Source organism: Salmo trutta, unplaced genomic scaffold, assembly GCF_901001165.1.
Source record: "Salmo trutta unplaced genomic scaffold, fSalTru1.1, whole genome shotgun sequence".
Classification (NCBI taxonomy): Eukaryota; Metazoa; Chordata; class Actinopteri; order Salmoniformes; family Salmonidae; genus Salmo; species Salmo trutta.
Window position 1 is genome coordinate 68,161 of NW_021822683.1, and position 13,496 is coordinate 81,656.

At 42.6% G+C, this 13,496-nt stretch overlaps 1 protein-coding gene across 1 annotated transcript in view; it reads left to right on the forward strand.

The window, feature by feature from the left end:
* Positions 1-13,496, forward strand: part of LOC115183286 (dual specificity mitogen-activated protein kinase kinase 5-like) — a 90,350-nt gene that overhangs the window by 60,200 nt on the left and 16,654 nt on the right. Inside the window, exons 12-13 of the mRNA XM_029744611.1 lie at positions 8,040-8,101; positions 9,693-9,738. Of these exons, the coding sequence (XP_029600471.1) occupies positions 8,040-8,101; positions 9,693-9,738 (108 nt within the window). The remainder of the gene's footprint in view (positions 1-8,039; positions 8,102-9,692; positions 9,739-13,496) is intronic.

The following is a 13,496-nucleotide window of genomic DNA, read 5'->3' on the forward strand; positions in this document are numbered from 1 at the left end:
CAGTTTCAACTGTTCAGCGCTGCCCTTCATAATGTCATTAAAACCCACATGGACTATGATAGAATCGATTTAAACAGTTCACTCCCCCTTTTTGAATGAACATCCTTTTTTGGGGCTGTGTGTGCCAGTGGGCCGTACAGCCAAAAGAAGCAAGCTGCTCAAGTGCTGTTACACATTTATTTGGTCACTAGGCCATTTATAGGCTTCCTTTTCTCTCATGCAAACACACATTACAGATATTATTTTGACATTCAAGTTTTACTGTCACGTGCACAAGTACAGTGAAAAGCCTTTCTTGCGAGTTCCTTCCCAACAATGCAGTAATCAATATCAGTAGTACTATAAAGTAAACCAAAAACACACACGAGAAACAGTTCCAGGGTCAGTAGCTATATACAGGGACAGTTCCAGGGTCAGTAGCTACAGTTGAAGTCGGAAGTTTACATACACTTAGGTTGGAGTCATTAAAACTCGTTTTTCAACCACTCTACAAATTTCTTTTCAACAAACTATAGTTTTGGCAAGTTGGTTAGGACATCTACTTTGTGCATGACACAAGTAATTTTTCCAACAATTGTTTACAGACAGATTATTTCACTTATAATTCACTGTATCACAATTCTAGTGGGTCAGAAGTTTACATACACTAAGTTGACTGTGCCTTTAAACAGCTTGGAAAATTCAAGAAAATTATGTTATGGCTTTAGAAGCTTCTGATAGGCTAATTGACATCATTTGAGTCAATCGAAGGTGTACCTGTGGATGTATTTCAAGGCCTACCTTCAAACTCAGTGCCTCTTTGCTTGACATCATATTAAAATCAAAAGAAATCAGCCAAGTCCTCCAAAAAAAAATTGTGGACCTCCACAAGTCTGGTTCATCCTTGGGAGCAATTTCCAAACGCCTGAAGGTACCACGTTCATCTGTACAAACAATAGTACGCAAGTATAAACACCATGGGACCACGCAGCCGTCATACCGCTCAGGAAGGAGACGCGTTTTGTCTCCTAGAGATGAACGTACTTTGGTGCGAAAAGTGCAAATCAATCCCAGAACAACAGGACCTTGTGAAGATGCTGGAGGAAACAGGTACAAAAGTATCTATATCCACAGTAAAACGAGTCCTATATCGACATAACCTGAAAGGCCGCTCAGCAAAACCGCCATAAAAAGCCAGACTACGGTTTGCAACTGCACATGGGGACAAAGATCGTACTTTTTGGAGAAATGTCCTCTGGTCTGATGAAACAAAAATGGAACTGTTTGGCCATAATGACCATCGTTATGTTTGGAGGAAAAAGGGGGAGGCTTGCAAGCCGAAGAACACCATCCCAATCGTGAAGCACGGGGGTGGCAGTATCCTGTTGTGGGGGTGCTTTGCTGCAGGAGGGACTGTTTCACTTCACAAAATAGATGGCATCATGAGGCAGGAAAATTATGTGGATATATTGAAGCAACATCTCAAGACATCAGTCAGGAAGTTAAAGCTTGGTCGCAAATGGGTCTTCCAAATGGACAATGACCCCATGCATACTTCCAAAGTTGTGGCAAAATGGCTTAAGGACAACAAAGTCAAGTTATTGGAGTGACCATCACAAAGCCCTGACCTCAATCCCATAGAAAATTTGTGGGCAGAACTGAAAAAGCGTATGAGCAAGGAGGCCTACAAACCTGATTCAGTTACACCAGCTCTGTCAGGAGGAATGGGCCAAAATTCACCCAACTTATTGTGGAAGGCTACCTGAAACGTTTGACCCAAGTTAAACAATATAAAGGCAATGCTACCAAATACTAATTGAGTGTATGTAAACTTCTGACCCACTGGGAATGTGATGAAAGAAATAAAAGCTGAAATAAATCATTCTCTCTACTATTATTCTGACATTTCACATTCTTAAAATAAAGTGGTGATCCTAACTGAACTAAGACAGGGACATTTTACTGGGATTGAATGTCAGGAATTGTGAATAACTGAGTTTAAATGTATTTGGCTAAGGTGTATGTAAAGTTCTGACTTCAACTGTATATACAGGGACAGTTCCAGGGTCAGTAGCTATATACAGGGACAGTTCCAGGGTCAGTAGCTATATGCAGGGTCAGTTCCAGGTTCAGTAGCTATATGCAGGGTCAGTTCCAGGTTCAGTAGCTATATACAGGGACAGTTCCAGGGTCAGTAGCTATATGCAGGGTCAGTTCCAGGGTCAGTAGCTATACGTAGGGTCAGTTCCAGGGCCAGTAGCTATATACAGGGACAGTTCCAGGGTCAGTAGCTATATACAGGGTCAGTTCCAGGGTCAGTAGCTATATACAGGGTCAGTTCCAGGGTCAGTGACAATTCCATATTTACAATGTGCAGGGATACTGGAGTGATAGAGGTAGATATGTATAGGGGTAAGGTGACTGGGATATATGATAAACAGAGTAGCAGCAGTGTATATGATGATTGTGTGGAAGTGTGTGTAAAGTCAGTATGAATGTGTGTGAGCAAATTAAGTGTGTGCGTGTTGGAATGTGAGTACGTTTGTAGAGTCCTGTTTGTGTGCAGAGTCAGAAAGTCTGTGTAGCCATTTGGCAGTCTTATGGCTTGGGGATTGAAGCTGTTGGTGTCAGACTTGATGCTTTGTTACCGTTTGCCATGTGGAAGCAGAGAGAACAGTCTATGGCTTAGATGGCTGGAGTCTTTAACAATTTTCCAGGCCTTCCTTTCACACCATCTGGTATAGAGGTCCTGGATGGCAGGGACCATTTTAAGTCCTTAGTGATTTGGAAACCAAGGAACTTAAAGCTCTCGACCCGCTCCACTACAGCCCTGTGAATATGCCTACCGTCGATGTGGATGGGGCCATGCTCCCCCCCCCCCCCCCCCCCCCTCTGTAGTCCACAATCAGCTCCTCGTCCTTACTGACGTTGAGGGAGAGGTTGTTGTCCTGGTAACACAATGCCAGGTCACTGACCTCCTCCCTGTAGTTGGTTTCATCGTCGCCAGTGATCAGCCCTACCACCATTGTGTTGTCAGCAAACTTGATTATAGTGTTGGAGTCGGACTAAGCACACACCCCTGTGGGGCCCCCATGTTGAAGGTCAGTTTGGCGGAGGTGATGTTGCCTACCCTCACCACCTGGGGTCGGCCCGTCAGGGAGTCCAGGATCCAGTTGCAGAGGGAGGTGTTCAGTCCCCGGGTCCCGAGCTTGGAGGGGACTATGGTGTTGAACTCTGAGCTGTAGGTAATGAATAGCGATCTCACATAGGTATCTAGGTTGGTGAGGGCAGTGTGCAGTGCAATTGAGATTGTGTCGTATATGGATCTGTTTGGGGCAGTATGCAAATTGAAGTGGGTCTAGGGTGTCTGGGATGATGGAGTTGATATGGGCCATAACTGTCCTTTCAAAGTACTTCCTGATTACAGATGTGAGTGCTATAGGGCTGTAGTCATTGTGGCAGGCAGCCTTAGAGTACTTGAGAACAGGAATGATGGTGGTTAGTATGAGATGTGACGATTACAGACTGGGGCAAGGAGAGGTTGAGAATGACTGTGAATATGCCTGCCAGCTGTTCTGAGGATGCTCTGAGAACATGCCCTGGAATACCGTCTGGCCCCGCAGCCTTGTGAGTGTTGACCTGATTTAAAGACCATACTCACATCGGCCTCGGAGAGCAAGACCACACAGTCCTCTGTGCTGGCGGGGGCCCTCATGCATGGCTCGCTGTTGTCTTTGTCGACGCGTGCATAAAATCCATTGAGTTGATCTGGTAGAGGCATCGTTGGGTAGATCACGTCTGGGTCTTCCTTTGTAATCCGTAATGGACTGTTGCCCCCACCACATGCAGAGGGCATCAGAGCTTGTATAATAGGATTCCAGCTTGTTCCTACAGTATATTGTCCTTTTGATTGTTTGATGGCTCTGCAGATGTCGTAGCAGGACTTCTTGTACTTGTTTGTGTCCTCAGCCATAGCCTCAGGGTGGGCTGCGAATTGCCCTGTGTGCAGTAGCCCTATCTTTAAACTTAGCGCCCACCTCTGTGTTAATCCAGGGCTTTTGATTGGGGAAGCAGAGAACCTTCACTGAGGGGACAACGTCCACAATGCATTTCCTAATGAAGCCGGTAGTGGAGGTGATTAGCTCGTCGACGCTATCGGCTGAGTCCTGGAACATATTCCAGTCAGCGCTAGCAAAGCAGTCATGTAGCATAGCCTCCGATTTGGAGGACCATTTCTCTACGGAGCGCGTCACACGGCAACTTCCTGTCAACAGATAGATTCCCTCTCCGCTCTCCAATTCCCTTTTCACCCTGTTTTCTCCATAAAGACTTTTGGCACACTAGAAAGCATAGAGAACAGGATGGAGCGTCATTGTGTGAAAAATCATATCGTAATAAATTCTCATAGATGGGTCATTTCCATTTGAATTTCAATTCACATCCTAAATTCATCTGTCCACCACTCTAGAAACCCCACAGTCTTCCATTCCACCCTCTCTATCAACCCTTAGAATGGTGTGTGCAGTCTGGTGTGGATAGGAGAGAGATACGGTGTTGATTGGGTCAGAACTCTCCCTAGAGAGTGATAAAAAGGGGAGGGATGAGGGAGGAGCTATGGAGGGGGGAGGGATGGATGAGGGAGGAGCTATGGAGGGAGGAGGGAGGAGCTATGGAGGGGGAGGGATGGATGAGGGAGGAGCTATGTAGGGGGAGGGATGAGGGAGGAGCTATGGAGGGGGGAGGGAGGGATGAGGGAGGAGCTATGGAGGGGGGGTGAGGGAGGAGCTATGGAGGGGGGGGGTTTGGGAGGGAGGAGCTATGGATGGAGCTATGGAGGGAGGAGCTATGGAGGGATGAGGGAGGAGCTAGGGAGGGAGGAGCTATGGAGGGAGAGGGGAGGGAGGAGCTATAGAGGGAGGGGAGAGGGAGGAGCTATGGAGGGAGGGAGGCCAATATCTACTGGACAACATCTACTGGACCTGGCCTGTGCTCTCCACACACATTCACATGAAATACCCACCCACACACACACACACACACACACACACACACACACACACACACACACACACATACACACACGTTCAGACAGCATGGTGAAGAAGGCGCAACAGCGCCTCTTCAACGTCAGGAGGCTGAAGAAGATGGGCTTGGCCCTTAAGATAGGAAATGTTCCTCCTTATATTCTGATTCAGTACTGGGATCGTAATAAAACCACTTTCTGATTTGTGGCTCTTAGAAATGTTTATTTTGCAACTCACATGTACGAGTGCTGCTTAAAGCCAGTTAATTTGACCGTTTAAATGTCTTCATTCTGTCTCTCACTACAAGGTTCAATATGGTAGTTGACTGTCTCACTACAATGTTCATTATGGTAGTCGACTGTCTCACTACAATGTTCATTATGGTAGTAGACTGTCTCACTACAATGTTCATTATGGTAGTCGTCTGTCTCACACTACAATGTTCATTATGGTAGTTGACTGTCTCACTACAATGTTCATTATGGTAGTTGACTGTCTCACTACAATGTTCATTATGGTACTTGACTGTCTCACTACAATGTTCATTATGGTAGTCGACTGTCTCACACTACAATGTTCATTATGGTACTTGACTGTCTCACTACAATGTTCATTATGGTACTTGACTGTCTCACTACAATGTTCATTATGGTGGTTGACTGTCTCACTACAATGTTCATTATGGTAGTTGACTGTCTCACTACAATGTTCATTATGGTACTTGACTGTCTCACTACAATGTTCATTATGGTAGTTGACTGTCTCACTACAATGTTCATTATGGTACTTGACTGTCTCACTACAATGTTCATTATGGTACTTGACTGTCTCACTACAATGTTCATTATGGTGGTTGACTATCTCTCACTACAATGTTCATTATGGTACTTGACTGTCTCTCACTACAATGTTCATTATGGTACTTGACTGTCTCACTACAATGTTAATTATGGTGGTTGACTATCTCTCACTACAATGTTCATTATGGTGGTTGACTATCTCTCACTACAATGTTCATTATGGTACTTGACTATCTCTCACTACAATGTTCATTATGGTGGTTGACTGTCTCACACTACAATGTTCATTATGGTGGTTGACTGTGGTTGTTGACTAATTGTTTACTGTGGTAGTTGACTGTAATTGTTGACTGTGGTAGTTGACTGTAATTGTTGCCTGTAGTAGTTACCTGTGGTAGTTGACTGTGGTAGTTGACTGTGGTTGTTGACTCTGGTTGTTGACTGTGGTAGTTGACTGTGTTTGTTGCCTGTGGTAGTTTGCTGTGGTAGTTGACTGTGGTAGTTGACTGTTTGTTGACTGTGGTAGTTGACAGTAATTGTTGACTGTGGTAGTTGACTGTGGTAGTTGACTGTGGTTGTTGACTGTGGTTGTTGACTGGGGTTTGTTGACTGTGGTTGTTGACTATGGTTGTTGACTGTGGTTGTTGACTCTGGTTGTTGACTGTGGTAGTTGACTGTGGTAGTTGACTGTGTTTGTTGACTGTGGTAGTTGACTGTAATTGTTGCCTGTGGTAGTTTGCTGTGGTAGTTGACTGGTAGTTGACTATGTTTGTTGACTGTGGTAGTTGACTGTAATTGTTGACTGTGGTTGTTGACTGTGGTAGTTGACTGTGTTTGTTGACTGTGGTAGTTGACTGTAATTGTTGACTAATTGTTGACTGTGGTAGTTGACTGTAGTTGTTGACTGTAATTGTTGACTGTGGTAGTTGACTGTGATAGTTGACTGTGGTTGTTGACTGTGGTAGTTCACTGAGGTAGTTGACTGCACAGCAGGGTGAAAAATGTCTCAAATTGATTCTAATAGTGTTTGACTATCAAACTGTAACAAACTACCTTTATAATATGATTTTAATAAAGTTTTCATTTGTATTCATGCCTCAAACACATTTTATACTGTGCCATTGCCAAGTAAAATATACTTTAAAATATAGACTTCAGAGGGCATTCATGTAAAATAAATGACTGTTGCAATCTGACAGGAAAATGTTTCGCCTTTCATGGCGAAATCTCCTTTAATGTTTTTATCGGAACGAAGATGACCGGTGCCGCTCACACTTGTGCTCACCCGACCCCCCTCACTGATTCCTGAAGGAGATTCTTTTCCTTGACTCCATTGTGCTCGTCCAACAATAGGTGGGGTTCAGGTGCAGCTACCTCTTTTTACTAAGAAGACGGGACAATGTATCGCAGCGTTTAGAAATACCCTCTTTATCAAGGTCGGCCTTTCTCAGCAAAATGTGTTTTAATAACTACAATTCTATGTAGTTCAGGGTTTGGGGTTTCTCCGAATTGTGGTTTTGTATTCTTAACCAGTGGATACAGATCTAGGCACAGTGATTGTGAGGAATTGTGGTTTTGTATTCTTAACCAGATCTAGGCACAGTGATTGTGAGGAATTGTGGTTTTGTATTCTTAACCAGATCTAGGCACAGTGATTGTGAAGAATTGTGGTTTTGTATTCTTAACCAGATCTAGGCACAGTGATTGTGAAGAATTGTGGTTTTGTATTCTTAACCAGATCTAGGCACAGTGATTGTGAGGAATTGTGGTTTTGTATTCTTAACCAGATCTAGGCACAGTGATTGTGAAGAATTGTGGTTTTGTATTCTTAACCAGATCTAGGCACAGTGATTGTGAAGATTTGTGGTTTTGTATTCTTAACCAGATCTAGGCACAGTGATTGTGAGGAATTGTGGTTTTGTATTCTTAACCAGATCTAGGCACAGTGATTGTGAAGAATTGTGGTTTTGTATTCTTAACCAGATCTAGGCACAGTGATTGTGAAGAATTTGGATTTTTAGATGTGTGTAATTAAATCTCTCATTTCGGTTATATTTCAAGTTATTCATATGTTTATTAGTAATGTTTGTCAAAGTGGATCTCTTCAACAAAATTAAGAAATGGGTTTAGCTTTTAGTGACAGATTAGAAATCACATTGTGAGATATTTTTTTCCCAGCTTCCATTTTATACTGTGTGGTCTAAGTTGTTCAGTTGTGGCCTTGTGTTTCTCCCAGGACCCTCCTATTCTTCCTGTGGGTCAGTTCAGCCAGAAGTTTGTCCACTTCATCACACAGTGGTGAGTCCAATTTTTTAACATTTGTCATTTAACAGATGATCTTATCCACAGCGACTTACAGTTAGTGCATTCATCTTAAAATAGCTAGGTGAGACAACCCTTATCTCTCTCTCTCTCTCTCTCTCTCTCTCTCTCTCTCTCTCTCTCTCTCTCTCTCTCTCTCTCTCTCTCTCTCTCTCTCTCTCTCTCTCTCTCTCATTTATCAGCCTTTTAATGTGTTGGTTTCATCTGAACAGAGATAAACCTAAAAACAGAAGCTTAGTACATCAACAGATTCAATATGTTTAAAAATGAAGTTAAACAATTGGATAGAATGCATTTCATTTGCCAAAGACCAGACCTCAACCATGTTCATTTAAAAAAAATCCATTGTCTTTAGTACACTAAAAGCAATCGTTCATATGAATTTAGTAGGCTGTATTTTTGAACTTGATGACTCATGTAGGACATGCATTATCACTGTAGTGCCCTCCACTCTCCTGTCTGATAATGGTGTTGGGTGATAATGGGGCAGCTAGCAGAGACAGGATAACAAGGACAGGCCTTATCCCAGTATACCAGGCTCTCCTGAAGGACAAATTAACTCTCTGATTTGTTTCTTTACTGTAGCAGCACAGCACAATATTTACACTGACCATGTCTCTCATGGTCTGTTGTCCCCCTGTTAGCCAAATGCTCTCACAAATAAACACACACACACACAGCAGGGGGAAAGTACCCAATGGACTGACCTACCGGCCAAAAGCAGGACCATAACAGTGTGTACATGTTTCTGCATGTGTATGTCCTTGTACGTGTGTCTACACACCGCCAGCTGTTGTTTACCTATCTCTATGCCTTATTTATTCAAACAGGCCAGGTCTCTGTTTCTCTTCTCCGTGCCCACCCCAGCCCTGGCACCAGGTTGGCACTGCCACCTCCCAGGCTATTCTTAGAGGTCCCTGTCCTGTCCCTGGTCCCTGCCCGCTGTGATTCATCACACAGTAACTCAGTTAGCTCCAGACGGACCTCTCTAGAACCACACACTAATCCTTCACAGTCCCCTATGTAGGTCGCCCTGACGAATCTCCACTCCTCATTCTCAGGACTGGCAGGAGCCTCACACAGGGTCAATGACTGTTTGGGTACTTAGTGTGTGTGTGAGCTGGCACTGGTGGTTAGAGTGGTGCTGATGAAGATGGTTTTGATCGGCTTTATTGTTCACATGATAGTAGGCCAGCGCGCGCGCACACACACACACACACACACACACACACACACACACACACACACACACAACATCAAGGAGATCTCTTGTATAAGGAATATGGACTGGTTGTCCACACAGTTTATTGTTAAATTGTACTAGCCATACCATTTGCACTGCGTGGGGCTCATAGTGTAACAAAAGCACCATTGGGACAATCTGGCAATTAGGCTTGTCAGGTTTGTCAGTAATGTCCTTGGATGCTCATTAGGAACAAATGCTCATTAAGAAATTACTTATAGGAAAATGTAACTAATGAACCAAAAAATGAAATAGTCTTACCTTTGAAAATGTCTCTGTATGCTTAAACAACATTGTGATAACTGTGCTATTCTCTCTGTTCAGCATGAAGAGACTCCCTAAAGAGAGACCTGCTCCCAACAACCTTATGGTGAGTTACCATGTTAGACTATAGAAACCTCCTAACAACCTTATGGTGAGTTACCACGTTAGACTATAGAAACCTCCTAACAACCTTATGGTGAGTTACCACGTTACAGACTATAGAAACCTCCTAACAACCTTATGGTGAGTTACCACGTTACAGACTATAGAAACCTCCTAACAACCTTATGGTGAGTTACCATGTTACAGACTATAGAAACCTCCTAACAACCTTATGGTGAGTTACCATGTTACAGACTATAGAAACCTCCTAACAACCTTATGGTGAGTTACCATGTTACAGACTATAGAAACCTCCTAACAACCTTATGGTGAGTTACCACGTTACAGACTATAGAAACCTCCTAACAACCTTATGGTGAGTTACCACGTTACAGACTATAGAAACCTCCTAACAACCTTATGGTGAGTTACCACGTTACAGACTATAGAAACCTCCTAACAACCTTATGGTGAGTTACCATGTTACAGACTATAGAAACCTCCTAACAACCTTATGGTGAGTTACCATGTTACAGACTATAGAAACCTTATGGTGAGTTACCACGTTACAGACTATAGAAACCTCCTAACAACCTTATGGTGAGTTACCACGTTACAGACTATAGAAACCTCCTAACAACCTTATGGTGAGTTACCACGTTACAGACTATAGAAACCTCCTAACAACCTTATGGTGAGTTACCACGTTACAGACTATAGAAACCTCCTAACAACCTTATGGTGAGTTACCACGTTACAGACTATAGAAACCTCCTAACAACCTTATGGTGAGTTACCACGTTACAGACTATAGAAACCTCCTAACAACCTTATGGTGAGTTACCACGTTACAGACTATAGAAACCTCCTAACAACCTTATGGTGAGTTACCACGTTACAGACTATAGAAACCTCCTAACAACCTTATGGTGAGTTACCACGTTACAGACTATAGAAACCTCCTAACAACCTTATGGTGAGTTACCACGTTACAGACTATAGAAACCTCCTAACAACCTTATGGTGAGTTACCATGTTACAGACTATAGAAACCTCCTAACAACCTTATGGTGAGTTACCATGTTACAGACTATAGAAACCTCCTAACAACCTTATGGTGAGTTACCATGTTACAGACTATAGAAACCTCCTAACAACCTTATGGTGAGTTACCACATTACAGACTATAGAAACCTCCTAACAACCTTATGGTGAGTTACCACGTTACAGACTATAGAAACCTCCTAACAACCTTATGGTGAGTTACCACGTTACAGACTATAGAAACCTCCTAACAACCTTATGGTGAGTTACCATGTTACAGACTATAGAAACCTCCTAACAACCTTATGGTGAGTTACCATGTTACAGACTATAGAAACCTTATGGTGAGTTACCACGTTACAGACTATAGAAACCTCCTAACAACCTTATGGTGAGTTACCACGTTACAGACTATAGAAACCTCCTAACAACCTTATGGTGAGTTACCACGTTACAGACTATAGAAACCTCCTAACAACCTTATGGTGAGTTACCACGTTACAGACTATAGAAACCTCCTAACAACCTTATGGTGAGTTACCACGTTACAGACTATAGAAACCTCCTAACAACCTTATGGTGAGTTACCACGTTACAGACTATAGAAACCTCCTAACAACCTTATGGTGAGTTACCACGTTACAGACTATAGAAACCTCCTAACAACCTTATGGTGAGTTACCACGTTACAGACTATAGAAACCTCCTAACAACCTTATGGTGAGTTACCACGTTACAGACTATAGAAACCTCCTAACAACCTTATGGTGAGTTACCACGTTACAGACTATAGAAACCTCCTAACAACCTTATGGTGAGTTACCACGTTACAGACTATAGAAACCTCCTAACAACCTTATGGTGAGTTACCATGTTACAGACCATAGAAACCTCCTAACAACCTTATGGTGAGTTACCATGTTACAGACTATAGAAACCTCCTAACAACCTTATGGTGAATTACCATGTTACAGACTATAGAAACCTCCTAACAACCTTATGGTGAGTTACCACGTTACAGACTATAGAAACCTCCTAACAACCTTATGGTGAGTTACCACGTTACAGACTATAGAAACCTCCTAACAACCTTATGGTGAGTTACCATGTTACAGACTATAGAAACCTCCCTACAACCTTATGGTGAGTTACCACGTTACAGACTATAGAAACCTCCTAACAACCTTATGGTGAGTTACCACGTTACAGACTATAGAAACCTCCTAACAACCTTATGGTGAGTTACCACGTTACAGACTATAGAAACCTCCTAACAACCTTATGGTGAGTTACCATGTTACAGACTATAGAAACCTCCTAACAACCTTATGGTGAGTTACCATGTTACAGACTATAGAAACCTCCTAACAACCTTATGGTGAGTTACCATGTTACAGACTATAGAAACCTCCTAACAACCTTATGGTGAGTTACCACGTTACAGACTATAGAAACCTCCTAACAACCTTATGGTGAGTTACCACGTTACAGACTATAGAAACCTCCTAACAACCTTATGGTGAGTTACCACGTTACAGACTATAGAAACCTCCTAACAACCTTATGGTGAGTTACCATGTTACAGACTATAGAAACCTCCTAACAACCTTATGGTGAGTTACCATGTTACAGACTATAGAAACCTTATGGTGAGTTACCACGTTACAGACTATAGAAACCTCCTAACAACCTTATGGTGAGTTACCACGTTACAGACTATAGAAACCTCCTAACAACCTTATGGTGAGTTACCACTTTACAGACTATAGAAACCTCCTAACAACCTTATGGTGAGTTACCACGTTACAGACTATAGAAACCTCCTAACAACCTTATGGTGAGTTACCACGTTACAGACTATAGAAACCTCCTAACAACCTTATGGTGAGTTACCACGTTACAGACTATAGAAACCTCCTAACAACCTTATGGTGAGTTACCACGTTACAGACTATAGAAACCTCCTAACAACCTTATGGTGAGTTACCATGTTACAGACTATAGAAACCTCCTAACAACCTTATGGTGAGTTACCATGTTACAGACCATAGAAACCTCCTAACAACCTTATGGTGAGTTACCATGTTACAGACTATAGAAACCTCCTAACAACCTTATGGTGAATTACCATGTTACAGACTATAGAAACCTCCTAACAACCTTATGGTGAGTTACCACGTTACAGACTATAGAAACCTCCTAACAACCTTATGGTGAGTTACCACGTTACAGACTATAGAAACCTCCTAACAACCTTATGGTGAGTTACCATGTTACAGACTATAGAAACCTCCCTACAACCTTATGGTGAGTTACCACGTTACAGACTATAGAAACCTCCTAACAACCTTATGGTGAGTTACCATGTTACAGACTATAGAAACCTCCTAACAACCTTATGGTGAGTTACCACGTTACAGACTATAGAAACCTCCTAACAACCTTATGGTGAGTTACCACGTTACAGACTATAGAAACCTCCTAACAACCTTATGGTGAGTTACCACGTTACAGACTATAGAAACCTCCTAACAACCTTATGGTGAGTTACCACGTTACAGACTATAGAAACCTCCTAACAACCTTATGGTGAGTTACCACGTTACAGACTATAGAAACCTCCTAACAACCTTATGGTGAGTTACCATGTTACAGACTATAGAAACCTCCTAACAACCTTATGGTGAGTTACCATGTTACAGACTATAGAAACCTCCT